Genomic DNA, 15,018 nt, shown 5'->3' with positions numbered 1-15,018 from the left:
CAAGCTGAGGGAACCCGACACTTCAATCCAAGAGGGCAGCAAGTTGAAGCATTATTAGTGGTTGCCATGTGAAAAACTACCCCCCAAAAATACAAGCCCAGATCATGAACCTCTACCCCCTGGCTTTCACATCAGACAGGCATGTAAATGTGCAAAATGAGCACAAAAAAAGTCTCAAATGGATGTCTAAAGCAAATGAAGACAGACATTAGTAGCCTGTTTTACATGAGGACGGAGGAAGCAGCTGCTCCAGCAGCTTTACTGACATCTCATTGTATTTGTGTGTATGCATTTGTACATTTGGCAGGTAAACTCTGAGCACAGTTGTTCGGCTCATCAGCAGACTATCCCCCATCATACACTGTCTCAACAGAAGTTTTCCCCCAGTAACTGGATCTGGCCCTCTCACCCCCAGCAGCTCTGCTGGCTAAAGGGTAATGGAATCCAGTGGACGAGGGAGCCAGAGAGAGTGCTTTCCTCCAGTCACATGGGGAGAACTAGATATGCCTCAGAAAAAAGAGTCACATGCTTTAGCTAGTGTTACTGCCTTTGTGGATGTGTAAAGGGCTGGAGACACAAGGTGTTTGTTTAAGTTATGTGCAAAAGGCTTTAGCATTAGTTTGACACCTTTTTTTTTATTGGAGTGCGAATCTGAGCAGTTTTAATGCGAATGTATTTCTTTATCTTAATGGTTTAATTGGGACAAAGGCTGGAATATGTAACATGAAAACGTGCATTGAGGTATACTGGGACATGTTGTTATTTAACTGTGTTGAAATATGTCTTAATACTAAAATACTGAAATCAATAAAACAATATTGGCTAGTTGATCATTGAGCCACCATAAAAGATCATGCTTCTGAATCAGGTGTTGAGACCAAAGTTCAAATGTGCACAGCGCCGGCTCTCATTAACACGCGATTTTAACGAGATTTTGACCTAAATTTATGTTGATAAGGTCACTACAGTTCTAGGAACGCTATCATTCGCACCCAGTAGCCCACATTTTGCACTCATAAACATTTCATAAACACTTAACAAGCAGAAACTTGTTAACTGTTTAAAATAATATCTATTCAGGTCAATGAACAAAAAATGATATCAGATTTCATATTTTCTGTATCGTAGAATAATGGAACATCTTGAGAGTGATCTATAGTAAAACGTTTAAGAAGAGGACAATACTTCAGACTCAATGCCTGAAGCCTGTCTCCGTAGTGTTCACTTCTTATCTGGAGATGTTCCCATAACCTGCAACAATGTGGGTTAACTGGGTGAAGATATAGTCCAGCCATGTCTGCAGCAGATGTACAGCCATTATATGTAAAGCAGTAAATTCAAAGCAGTTAAACGATCATATTTAGCTGTGAGAGCAACTTTACTGTCAATGTGAAAGACTGCAGCAGATCCGTGCAACCGGAAAATCATTTGGGAGCCGATCAACATGAGAACACGTCAAACAACGCCATAAGTGTGCAGAACCAGAAAGATTCAGTTCAGCTAGAACGCTGCTCAGTATAGACTGAGGCCCCAGATTTCTGACTGAAAGAAATCCCCGATGACCTCTGAACTCTGCACCTCAAGCTCAGGAGACCTATATGGTGTTAACAGCAACTGTCAGCTCTCTGGAAGATCAATCTGTGAGTGTTCGCCAGTGCTGAAGATGTCTCCCATTCCTCTGTTTTACATTCTATTTTAACTTTGCTTTTTTTTTCTTTTTTTTTTTGCCTGTGGTAAAAGCAAAGACCAGGCCAGGTAATGTGAAGCCCCTCTGCTTTTGACCTTCACACTCTCGTATCTGAAAGGGGAGTCAACCAAAATCTGCTTGTGAATTTCTTCCACTTGCCAAGTCCTGTTTCCCCTATTGAGGCAAAAGAGAAAACGTGTTGTGTTTCAGGTTACTAATCCATCCATGAACCTTCTGTTATCCCCCATCAAGACGCCCGGTATGCCAGGCGGGCAGCGCTCCCCGCTGAGTGAAACGTGCTCCTCGCTGCACCCCCCCCTCCCCCTCACCCCAGTGAAATTTAACAACAGGAGCGTTTTTGCTGAGTTGCATTTCTGTACCGCAGGAGAAGCTGGTTGCATGTGCAGGAGGGCTCTCTGTGCATAGCAGAGCCTTGCACACAGCTAGCGTGTCCGATGATGGTTCCCACAAGTAAAAGTAGTTGAGAAAAAAGAGCATGGTTCCAACATGAACTTTCATTAGTAAGTCATTAGTATGCAGTTCATAAACTGCAGAAATTGCAGCATTAAAACACGTTTATAAAGCACATGTTTAAGAATAGCTTCCTAACATTTTAAAACTTATGGTTTTGATTTTGAGAACTGGATTGAATTGTGTGAAATGCATTTTTTTAAAATTTATTATCAAGACATATTTTATTATTTCATAGTGCATCATCTGTAAGTCCTTAATAATTGATAAAGTATGAAAACACAATCATTAAAAGCATAATAGTCACGCTTATTAATCAAGAATAAAACATGTATAACTGTGTTTATGAATTACATATGAATACATACTAATATGAGTTACAAATGAGTCATGTTGGAACAATGCTTTATAAATGATGAATTAAGTGTTTACTCATGCTTTACTATTGCTAAATAGTGTGTAGTTATTATAAAGTGCTCCCGTAACATGATGTGTTTTTACTTACTCACACATTTATTCATAATACAAATGAAATTGTGTTACTTGATTGTGCTTTGATGTCTTCGCCACCATCAACAAAACCCCTGCTCGTGCTAACGGTTGGCTTTAACAGTTCATTAGAGAAAAAAGTTGAAAACAGCTGGTTTTAACGCAGCGTTGGTTACAGTTTGAATCATTACTCAGTCCACATGTCACCATGGTGGCTGAGAAATATGTAGTTTTGGCAGAAATGAGCCGCATGAAGCAATAGGGTGGCCTCAAGGCCACCTGAAGCCAAAGGGCATTGTCGCTGCTTTTTACATGGGTGTCCAATTTGGGGCATCCGACACAAACAAGGAATATGCATCAGCAACACTGAAATATACATTTTAAGGCTCCATGTTGTCCTATTGTTGTGCCGCTTATGAATCAAAGATGACCCGAAGATAATCCAGAGAAACACTCTTCTCGTTCTTATCTGTAATGTTTGCTGTGCTGCAACTATTACACATCAAGAGATTAAATATGTGGAAACTGTTCTCCAGAGCATCTCGTTTGAAATCAATACGGCCTCGCCAAAGCAATATTCAGCACTGATGGCCCTCGCTTGAAATGATTTCCGACATTGATTTTTCACTGTCAGACCCTTTCGAGGTCCACTTTAAGATTGAAAGGGAAAATGAAGAGGTCATGTGGCCTAAAGAGGGAGCCTGCACACAGTCAGATGTGGACAGAAACTGAAGGAGAACGGCCTGGCACGGCGGCCCGCATGTAACTCAGCCCGCGCCACAGCTGGCATTATAGTTGTGTGCGGTGGGCCTTCTGCCCATCTGCTCACTGTCTCTTTGAGGGCAACGTGCCCACAGTCGAAGCCGTTGCCCAGTCTCCTCTTACAAAGGCCACAGAGAGAGCCGGCGCTTATAACCCTGGTGTGAATCAAATTAAAAATGGAGGTCATGACTACAAAAGCCGTTTGAATTCATAGGCTACGATGACATTTAATTAGTTCCATGAAAATCCCAGCGTAAAGAGCTGGGTTATGAGCGTATCTGTGCTGCACTGCATTAGCGCTGTGTTACGAGGATCAAGCAGAGTGGGATTTTTACACCGGCTGCCGATATCTCACTTCTCTGTCAACAGCCTCATGGAGTCGCTCTGCAAAAACACACACAAACTGGGGCAGAGCCGCAGTGGCTTTCTTTGTTTTGTGTTGACCTTCTGCTCCCTCTAGTGGCAAATCCCTGAACTGACACTGCTGCTGGTTAAGTATAGTACGTGAAACCTCGTTTCAAAGCAGAACAGACCCCATCATGTCAGATTTGTCTCAGTCTAATCTGTAGAGTTGCTGAATTCAATGAGTACAAAAAGCTGCGAATGGTTTGAGAAATATAAGGCTAAAAAAGACTTTTGAAAATGACTTTCGATGATTTTGAAGAGCAATGCCATCTGTTGAAGGGCGAAGCAACGCTTTCCGAACTCAAAGAACTGTTTCAAGTCATTGAAAGTATGTGATATTAAACCACTTGAATAAACAAATAACCCAAAGTAAGTTCAAGACTTGATTCAAAGAACTGCACAACTCAACCGTTTCTTAGTGATTTATTGAGGAAATTGAGGTTGAGAGCAACAAAATCCATAAAGCAGTTACAGTGTCTTTTGCAAATCCTTCACATGAATCAAACATTGATGGTGAATGTACAGCACTGACTTGCAAAGAAAAGGCAGGGGAGAAACGTGAGACACATGAAAAGTAAAAAAAAAAGAAGAGAACATCTTAAAAAAGCTAGTTCCAATGCCATCATCCTTTGGGGGAATTTAAATGACGCACAAATCCCCCAACAGCCCTAAAAACATCACAATCTACAAAACAATTCAAGGCACATATGTGATGAAACAACACAACCAAAAGACAATATAAAACTATGAAACGGAGAGTGAGTGAGAGTCATGACATCAAACGTGAGGATCTGAGGTCAGTGCAATGTACAGAGATGTGTCATGTGGACAGATATAAGTAGTATTTAGTCTTTGTCAACAGAATAATGAATTAAAGGTGCAGATTAAGATAATTTATTCAATTCCACAGGCAATGAGTAATCTGTTTAAAGTGTTTAGCCGATACGTTTAATTAAAAGAGTTACTAGGAACTTATTGTGGTTGAAACTATGAGTTCCCTTACTCTGAGATGTATTATCACAGTCACAAACACACAGACTCATGCACACTCTTCTGCTTCACAAAATGTTCCACAAAATTCACAAAATCTCAAACGGTTCCTGGAGAGACCATCAGTGCGCGGGCGACAGCTGTGACTCATCCACTGGCCGATCTGGATGTTCCTGCCGTTCTTTTTTTTTGGTATTATCTCGCAGCAGCTGAAACATACAAAACAACACAGCAGGTAAGTTATAAAATCACACAAATCACACAAGAATGACACCACATCTCTGTGATGAAAAAAACAACTTAATCCGACCCGAAAAAAAGCAAATAAAGCTCCGAATTGTTTTTTTAAAAAAAGATCAATTGTGCCTTCTTTTGTGGAGGCAACACAAGACCAAAGTGCTACACTGTGACTGCAGTACAAGGCATTGTGTCACCAGGGTTAGGAAGTGATAGACCGACATTGTTCCTCTTGCTCTCCGATCCAACAGTTCCTCTGGAACCAGTCAGACATTTTTCCTGAAGACTCCCTGCCTACATCTCTAAATAAATCATTCTGTTACATTCATGCGAGGATCGTTTGAGGGAGGCTTTTTACGGTGAGACCGACAGAAAGAAGTGATTCAAAAGAGGGTTAACAAAATATGTGTTTCAAAAAGTATTTAAGATGAAAGGTTTCCAAGAAGAATACAGAGACTTTCAAGAGCATTTAAGAGTCCAAATGGTAGCAAGCATTCTTCTTCATTGGTATTGTGGTGAAGGGAATCCTTGGGACATTTTTCTCAAAGATACCTTCTGTAAGCGGCCCCATTACACATCTAATGTGTAGGATTTGGCGGCATCCTCTGGTGAGGTTGCAGATTGCAAGCAACTGAAACTTCTCCCGTTGTGCCGAGCGCACAACGGGCTACTGTAGAAACATGGCCGCCGGCTTTCTGATGAGGCCCCTATGTGTGAGGAGGTATAAAAAGCTATTTCTAAAACTGAACAATTCTTATTCATATGCAACTCACTGACCCTTTAAGTCAGTACAAAAAAAGTGTTGTTTTTTTTTTTAATGAGCTTCGACCGTGGGATCATAAAGTGTTATGTGTGCGGTTTGTATGAGTTTTGCAGTCAGATAAGAATTCATAAAGCTACAATCCAATGACGTGACAACATAAACACATTCTTCCTCAGCAAAAATTCCTAAAGCGTGACTCCATTTCCCGTGTAGGGCGGATCGTCTGGAGGAAGGAAGGTCGGACCTTCAGTGCCCATAATAAAAAAAAAGAAAAAAAAAGAAGCTCGGGTGGGATGAAGGGGCATCGAGTCTGTGTACAAGTCACATGACACACGCGGCCCCCACCACCAGCAAACATGCACACGCCTGTCAGCATCTGGGACGCACTGACATTTACGGCCCGCACAATAGCTGCTGTCCAAAATAATCTGTGTTTATGTTAGGAAGTCCCTATCTTTCTAGCCCGGCTGCTTGATGCGGGAGTGGAGAGGGTGGCGGGGGGGGGGGGGGGGAACGCAAAATCACAGGAAGCACCTTCTGTTGCCCGGCAAAGCCCCAAAAGCCCGTACAGTACAATGAGATATTAAAAGCCTGTGACTTCCCTGGAATCACTGCGAGAGTCTGTGTCTGGAGCGAACAGCTCGGACCGCGTGACGGAAGAGCGGACGTAGAACGGAATGGACTTGGAACGCGACGCGAGCAGGGAATAGACGGCAGGCCGCTCACCATTTTCCTCTCCCGCCGACGACTTCACGCCGAGGAGCATGACACCGTCTTTGGTGCTTTCGGGTCTGCTCTGGAAAGATGCGCTGAGAGAGAGAGAGAGAGAGGGAGCGAGGGAGCGAGGGAGATGGTTAAGTGGTGTGCATGCTTTTCCAATGCGGTCCACCACCACGAAGGTCAAGCTTACTTCTCTGTTCCATTGTCGATGGTTTCTGTTGGAGAGAGGACAAGAGGCTCGTTCAATGTCAAAAACACACTTCCTGTCATTAGCAGAAATCAGAAAGCTGGCCGGCCCACTTGAGAGTTGACAGTGGACGCTCCGCTTGGTGCATGTGAGGACGTGGTGCCGCCTGCTTTTCACACGTACCCGAGTGATCGTGGATCTTCTTGCACTTGAATTTGAGGACGATGGCGGCGGCGGCTGCAACCAGGAGGGCGGGCAGCAGAATCCACCACAGCCTTTTGTCTGTGGGGGAAGTTTGACAGACGATCATCTCCGTGAATGGAGTCTGACTCGATTAATGTCCAACCGAAGGATGGCCGACTGGTGATGTGGCAGCACCTCAAAGTTCACCTGAAATCTTCTTCCGTTCACGCTTTGTTGGCCTTTAAAGGTGTTTGTCGGGCATGACTCATGAGTTACGAGTACAGAGTTTACTGCAGTTAAGCACATTACCTGATTTGGGGGGTACTTTGTCATCACGGCCAGACTGAGGACCTTTTGAAAAAGTGTTTCATGATTGAAATTGCTTCATGATTCATTTGTTCATGTCGTCATGTCTTCATATGTGGAATACCCAGATGCATTATGGTACAGTATGACTTACCTGCACCTTTCTCCACGTCCTTGCTTTTCGGAAGTTGTGGCGTCCCTGGAGGTCTAATGGTTTGGTGAGCTGCTACGATATTAAAGATGAATGAATTGCTTACTCAAGTAATGCCATGAAAACATCTGCACTGATGGTAAATCTGCTTTGCTCTGTAACAACGACCGCGCAGGATGACGCTCTAGCAGGAGTACATAACGGGCACCAGCTTGGAGTTCGGTGGCACTTTAAATGAACGTTTACATGGAAGCTGTTTTATTTGTCCTATTGTGTTGGCATTCAGTTTTTATTCATGAATATAAATAAGTAAATATAATGAAGGAAAGAAGAAGAAAGAGAAGTGTTTGTTGTATCAAGGGCAAAGCGTGTACAACAGTATTTACCGTACCTGGGGCAGGAACAGTTGTACCTGCAGAAAATGAAGATAACTTGATTGAAACATGGAATACGATTTACATTTCATTTCTTTTCTTTGACATGTTTTTGACACAATGGAGTTATTTCCTTTGTGACAGACGTTTGCATCGTTTGTCTGTCAGTGCAACGGCATTCAAATTGGTTTAAATGCACGTAACATTCTGAAAAAAGACATTCTTTCATGTCAATCCTCTGTATGATTTCGAGAAACAACAACAGCCGAGGACAAAATCTCTTCTCACCTCGAGTCTCCACCGTCTCGACCACCGAGCGGTTTCCAGGGCGATCGGGAGCTCTTGGTTGCAAATTGACGATTGTCGAAGCTAAGACAGAAGAAAAAGAATCTCATTCATTATTTATTCATGTATGTATTAAGACAATAGTATACAACTTATAATATTTATTATTCTCTCTTTTTCAGAAAACCGCAATTCTTCCATCTAACAGATGTGCGATGAACACATTCCCCAAACATTGACCCAGTGGTGCAACAAAGCACCAGCATCAACTTAAAGTGGGGTTTATTTCATGGTTCTGCATCTCTTCATAGTTGTTGAGTCTCTTTGCAGCTGTTTGACATCTTTTTTTTGGTCTTTTTGTTGTGTGTCATTGTATGTTTCTTTGCGGTCATCTGGAGTCTCTTCCTCGTTGGTAGTCTGCGTCTGAGTGACATTTTGTAGCTGAAACACATGAATTCAAGGAAAGTCTCACTTTTAAGGTCTGCCTGGGTCACACCGTCAGCTGTACTGGTCCAAGTGTCGGCAGATGTTGCGCTAGGTGTGGTCAAGGCCTTCTGAGGCACTTGGGTTGCCGCCACAGGTTTTTCTATAGAAATAAAAGGGGAAAGAACTAAAGTTATTCAGGAACATGGCCACACTGGCCTACGAGGAGTATCGTATCTATTCATCTTCAGTCTCACTGCTCTCAGGGTTTTTGGTGTGGACAACAGGAAGAGCAGAGGGAGTTGCAGGTTGTGGTTTTGTTGGCGTTGCCTTTGGGGTTGCTGTTGTTGCTGTTGCCGTTGTTGCTGCCGCTGCTTTTGGTGTTGCTTTTGGTGTTGCTTTTGGTGTTGCTTTTGGTGTTGTCGGTGCTGCAGTCGGGGCTGCAGTTGAGGCTTTCCCTGGTGGTGCCAACGCTGTAGATATACAAAAACGAGAGAAATCGACATATAAATGGTTGCTTAAGATCTGTAGCCGGTTAGCTTTGTGCTAAGCTAATCGGTTGCTGGCTGTAGCGAGAGAAATTCATCTTCTCATCTTATTCTCCACTCGAGAGCAAATAAATGTATTTCCCAAATGGAACTATTAAGGCCATACGTACTTGTTGCCGGCTTTGTTGCTGCAGGCGCTGCTGACATCGCAGGTGTTTCATCTGATGCATCTGATGAAATTGTGAAGCAGAAACACAAACATTTCAGCGACAAGTTACAGTCCAGTGCTCAGTGAACCACCATCTCTTGTGCTGTCAAAGAATTCAGAATGGCTCCAGTAGAAAAGCACCAGACACAGTTTGTCCACGCAAAACCTTTCCTCAGACAGATTCTCTATTTTCGGTTCACAGTTGCATATTTACAGATCCTGTTTGGCAGAGCTTTAAAAGCCCAGCATTCGAGACGAAGGCGTGCCCCCTGCTCCAAGTGTCAGACTAGGGATGAGGGGTCAAGATAGTGGTGGAGGTCGCGGCGTGTTGAGGTGGATATCCTCTGCTTGGAGCGCCGCGGCAGTGTGAAGCTGCATCCTGCCACAGACACGCTATTGTTGTCTCCTGACCCGAGCAGCCGGGCTTCCTGTCTTCATTGCGCTCAGTTCGGATCCCGTTCAACATGTTTCTCATCCCTGAAGCGCATGCTGCTCTGTCTGGCTTCACGAGCCCCGTCTTGAAAAGCGTCTCTTCTCGACAGAGCTGCTTCCTCGGACTTTCGTGGGCAAGTCCAAGTCAGGTGTCGAGTCCTTAAATCCCACTGTCGGACTTTAGAGCGGGCCTCGAGTCCCGGTCTCAAGTACTTTAATACGTTTGAGGACCTTCGAGGCCTATTTTGGTCCGAAGTCATTGCAGAGAAGTTAAAACCACGTCCTAAATATATCAGATCAAGTCCAAATCAGTCTTCTGTATTTTGGGGCTATATCCCGAGTGAAGTCACGAGTCCCATAAGTCCTTCGAGACAAGTCTTTAAGTCAAGTCTCAAGTATTTCGGGGGAAGTCCAATGACAAGTCCTTTAAAACCTTTGATAGTGAAGCTTTTAAGCAAATCTCACGTTAGTCACAAGTCCGGTGAGTCATTGGAGATCAATTCAAGTCTATTTCGGTACATCTGATGATTCAAGTTCTTCTGGTAAAGCCTCGAGTCCATTGTTCTTTGGGGCAAGTCAATGTGAAGTCAATATTTTTTCATCACCAAGTAAATTTAAATTCAGTGTCGAAAGGTAAAAAATATCTGTAAATGTTCTCTCCTTCGTGCCGTGGAGAAAAAAAGCTCACTAATTTGAGTAATGCCCGGTGAGCTGCAGGCAGGCCGAGGGCGTTTCCTCCAGATGTTTGCTGCTCGACGCTGGAAGTAGATTGGGCGCCACTTGGGACATTTTGGTCTCAGGACACTGATCTCTTGCATCTGTGAGAGAAGGGGCCAGTTTGGTTCCCACTGGCTGTCCGCTGTGAGATCACCTATCTGCTCTGCGCCCAGCAGATAAAAGTCCTTTGGGCCGCGCACGAGGAAAACAAACAAATCGAGAGCCACCCTTTTTCCTTCAACCAAGAGACACACATGTGGCAGGTTTTTTTCATTCCTGAGGGTTTGATTTGTGCTTTTTTTTCTCTGATGCTCATATAAAACATATATTCTACCGTTCACTTTGACTAAATATACCAAATAACAAACGTTTTTCTCTTTCTTGTTAGTACAAAGGACAACCAAAAGGCACACACACACACACACACACACACACACATACACACAGCGACTATCTGGGCCTCAATTAACGGAAATCCACTCTTTGAATAGACGTCTCTGAGGTACCGTTCAAAGTGTGAGTGTCTTCTGAACCACACTGTGATCTTTATCTCTGCACGTACCGAAACCCAAAGACATCAGGATAAAACACGAGTAAAACATCCTCCATCAGAAGAACTCCCGCTGCACAACACAGCAAAATACGTGCTCTTCATTTCTCACAATGGGGCCGATCAACTCGACAGGAAACCCAAACCGTGGACATGTTTTTGCCCAAATTGAAACGTGTTTCATACATCAGTCAAGACGGCTGTTTTATGTATCATGCCCACACTGACGATGTACAGAAACCAGGAAACTAACTCAGACAGCTGAGGATTTTTAAGGGCCCTTTAACCCAGATTCTGAGAGATCTCACACAGAAAGCAGTTTGATTGGTTCCCCTACCTGCTGTGAAGACGTGGACGGATGCGAGCAGGAAGAGGGAGAGAACACTGGAGGTCTTCATGGTGATTCTGCGGCCGTAAACCCCTCCGACTTCTTCCTCGGACACCGACTCAGTGGCCAGTGGGAAAGGTGCTCGGGCGCTCGGCTGCTGATGCTTATTTTGGCACTTCCTTTGGATACAGAAAGGGGAGGAAATACACTGGCTTCCCTTCCTGACGTACAAAAAAAAAAAAAAAAAAAAAGTGGGTGGCCGTGGAGACCAGCACAAGGCAGTCAGTGGGCGCAGACCTGTATGTCCATTTACCAGGAGTCTCAGGTTTGAGTTATGTGTTGGAATGCTTTGCCAACTTAACTTCTCTTGTTTCCTGCTCTGACACCACTTGACCAGTTGGGAGGAGGCTGGGACTTACTGGTTTCAAACTATTTCATTTACGATCACTCGGGTAAAGGGTGCCAACCAAGCGGAAAATAAACAACATGGTATCCAGGAACTGCATGCGAGTAATTATATGAGGAGAACAACAAAGTACTTTGGGACTAAGTGTGCACACAGTGTCCAACATGTCAGGCCCAAACAAATACAACTGGTAAAATGGCGGTTTGTTTTTGATAAATACTGATTAAAAACGCACGACAAAGAGGCGAGTCTTGACGGCTCTGGGGAGCTGTTCAAATACCAGCCGTGACGTCTTTGCTATTCTTCATTGTTTATGGAACAGCCTCGTGTCTAACAGTGAGATCAGTGGATCGCTTGACTACCAGACGTTTGGGGTAAAAAAGCATGTTTTTGGCTTTTCAGTGATGGTTTTCTGCCTTCTGAACATTTGCAGTACTCAACCACTCTGCCATCATTTCCTCTTCTTCTACGACTTGTTGGTTTTTTAGAGAGTAACTCCAAGGCTGCAAACTCGAGCTCCTGTGTTTTGGCCCTCCCGAAAAAAACAGGAAGCCAGAGTTTACTTCCTTTCTTTCATTTGAGCATTGTGTTTGATTTCAGCTGAAGAGACCAAAGAGACACTTTGGAAAACCAAGGACAAGGATTCGTAAGCTGCTGTATGTTAGTTTATGTTGGAGTATTTCATATATTTAGACAACTGCGTCAGGAAGTAGGCTGGAGTTTTCCGTCAGCTTGATTGATCTTTAAATATACTTACGCGCCTAAAGATTTTGGAAGTTTAACTTCTAAGTTACCATTACTCTGAGGAAGAGGTGCCCTGAAGTGAAACCAATAAAATCAAATCTTGGAACATATGAATATGCCACCTTGTATCTTTGTGTGAAGGAGGAAGCCCGCAGACTGTGTAAACAGGTCTTGCTTGCGCAACCTTGGCTTGGTCTTCGTAGTTTAATCAAAGAAGTCACCAAGGTTGACGAAGAGGAAAACACGGGTCTGCAGGCCAAAAAATTCGGGAGAGCAACTGGACCCAGGAGAGAAAACCTCCTCGCAGGTTGGAATTACAGGCCATGGCGCTTGAGTTTCCCGTCATCTCTGTTGGAAAACAACAAGCCGTCGCATGCAGCTTCGTTCAGTGCTGCAAAAAACGCCCGTAGGACTATGTGTCTTATGTATTTGATTTTATTGGACACGGTTGCATATTGATTGGCAGAGGACTGACAGCCGGAGTCACACACAGGAGAAGCAGGTTGGTTTCAAGTTGAAATTCATGCACATTTTTATTGAACAGTTATATAAAATACTTTTCATAGTTGCAAGTGCATGCCTCATCTGCCAACAGTTTTGAAGTTAAATTACAAAAGCAAGGCTTCATGTCGTGTAGTGAATTACTTGGGCACTTAAGCAGTTCTTAAAAAAGATCAAAGTTATTTTTTTTTTGTTTCATCTTAAAGTATTGAGCAGTATCAAACCTGTAACTGATATACAAAGCAGAGTTCCAAATAATAATAATAGTAATAATAATAATAATCAAATTACACTTTCTGTGGCACATTTACAAAACAGAACAAAACCGATTTACCTGTTATATGACACAAACAGCTAATCATGCATTTTTGAGTTACACATGTAACCACACACCTCACAAGAATTGTCAAACATGCTTAATTGGACTGTGTGCACTTACAAGCGCAGGTTAAAAATATGATTTCTCATCCATCTTAGATCATTAAATGCTTCAATTACAAAAGAAGTTGAAGGCATAGAGCATCATGGTGTTAATTGAAAGTATGCAGGTATACGTTTCCAGTATATGTTCACTAAAGCGCAGTATATTTCAAAACAGGCCTCCACAGCCAAGGTATTCAGATTTTCTATTTCCTTTGTTTGATTTTTATAAAACATGCATAGGCAGACACTTTAAGTTTATTGTATTCTTTTTTTTTACACAATATAGGTTCTCTATTTTTACTTTGTTCGCAATACTTAAAAAGAGAAAAATGAACACTCAATTCCAGCAAGCCACAATAAATCTACCCCCCAACCCCTTCCAAAAGAGACAAAAAATAAACATATTTGCAAATGATAGATAGGTAAATGTAAATTCCAGTTATGAAACTCAAGAAAATAGGTATTCATTACAGAGTTATTTAGCCATTATACAGAAAAAAATCAGGTCAGAGCACACACCAAAAGAACCTGAGGTAAGCATAATATGTACAAAACCATAAAACGTTCCATTATTTGGCATTTCGACAACATTGCAACATTCTTTTTAAGACTGCCTAATTAATTTCAGAGCTATTTTATAAGAGTAGCAAAAAAAAGTTATCAATAAATAGTCCTTATTTAGTTTGTACACCCTTATATGTTAAAAACATTATCTCATGTTCTGTCCTTTTTAGTGCTGTATTTTTGTAAACGTACAATAGTTAGTAAGAAGTTACACAACTTTTCCATTTCGGTGTAAATGAGCAAGGGTCTTTCAAGAAATAAAATGAAATAAAATCACCTTTAAGATCTCCCTCTCTCCCTCTCGTTCTCCCCCTCTCTCTGACATACAACTAAGCACAACAGAGGCCCGACCGTTCAGACATGTGATTCGGCAATAACTTAGCAGATTTGACTATGAACTAATATTTTGAAGGCATATCCAAAGACTAGAAAGTGAGATGTCCCCCCCTCCCCCTTCCCCAGTTTGAGCCATAAATGCCTCCCCCCCACCCCTCCCCCTTCACCCGTTGCCCCTTTTCCGGCGGTGGCGGGCCGTGATGACGGGACGGCCCCGTCGGCCGAGGCGGCGCCCGCCGCCGGCTTTCACTGGATGCTGCCTCCGCTGCTGCTGGTGCTCCCTTTGGCGTCCGTGCCGTTGGTCTCCGAGGACAGCGCCTTGTTGAGGGAGTTGAGGCTGGCGTCGGAGGGCAAGCCGTCCCGCCGCGGCGGCATCCTCTCGTTGATGCGATCCAGACCCTTCGCCTCGGCGAAGCTGGTGATCTTGTGCTGGGGCGAGAAGCCTTTGATGGCTGTTGGGACGCAAGACAAAGGGGAAATAAGAGGAGAGATCAGGAGCGATTTTAGAGGGGGGGGGGGGGGGGGGGTTACATGATCTAAGGGGGATGGGGGTGTCACTTGCTCACACTCACTCACACATCACCAGATTTGGATGATCTTTGGTTTGGTCTTGGATCGGGGAATTGTTGTAACAAAGAACTTTTTCAACTGAGAAAACTACAAGATAGAGGCGACCTCTGAGGGGCCGTTGGCTAATAACCGCAAAAAAATGAGTAACTAAAGGGCCGGTTGACACTAATGATACCTGCATCCTGTTGATCGTTAAAGACCCTACTCTAAAGGAATAGTCTGTCATTCTGGAGAATATGCTTATTTGCTTTCTTTCTCTCCGTATACATATTTAAAACATGAACACGGCTTTCCTGGCTCTGTCTGAAGGTAAAGCAA

General features: G+C 43.4%; 2 protein-coding genes across 6 annotated transcripts in view; both read right to left on the bottom strand.

Moving 5' to 3' along the window:
- Window positions 1-4,222: 4,222 nt before the first annotated feature.
- On the bottom strand, window positions 4,223-11,288 carry LOC137792665 (uncharacterized). The gene is made up of 12 exons (XM_068588419.1): window positions 11,166-11,288; window positions 9,092-9,151; window positions 8,691-8,906; window positions 8,483-8,596; window positions 8,014-8,094; window positions 7,743-7,763; window positions 7,355-7,426; window positions 7,204-7,245; window positions 6,895-6,993; window positions 6,715-6,739; window positions 6,531-6,613; window positions 4,223-5,013 (listed from the first exon to the last, which is right to left on the bottom strand). The coding sequence occupies exons 1-12, from the start codon at window positions 11,224-11,226 to the stop codon at window positions 5,000-5,002; spliced, it is 888 nt and encodes a 295-aa protein (XP_068444520.1). The 5' UTR covers window positions 11,227-11,288; the 3' UTR covers window positions 4,223-4,999.
- Window positions 11,289-12,727: 1,439 nt separating this feature from the next.
- Window positions 12,728-15,018, bottom strand: part of LOC137792476 (protein phosphatase 3 catalytic subunit alpha) — a 60,913-nt gene continuing 58,622 nt past the window's right edge. For 4 of the 5 annotated variants that reach the window (XM_068588176.1, XM_068588179.1, XM_068588178.1 and 1 more), the window contains one exon: window positions 12,728-14,582. In XM_068588176.1, the coding sequence (XP_068444277.1) occupies window positions 14,377-14,582 (206 nt within the window). In that variant the 3' untranslated portion in view covers window positions 12,728-14,376. The remainder of the gene's footprint in view (window positions 14,583-15,018) is intronic. The other variant, XR_011078103.1, reaches the window with a different exon arrangement.

The sequence above is a fragment of the Clinocottus analis genome, unplaced genomic scaffold, assembly GCF_023055335.1.
Source record: "Clinocottus analis isolate CAN_PGR_092001 unplaced genomic scaffold, fCliAna1.0.p SCAF_21, whole genome shotgun sequence".
In the NCBI taxonomy this organism is placed as follows: Eukaryota; Metazoa; Chordata; class Actinopteri; order Perciformes; family Cottidae; genus Clinocottus; species Clinocottus analis.
This window is presented reverse-complemented; position numbering and strand designations above follow the sequence as displayed.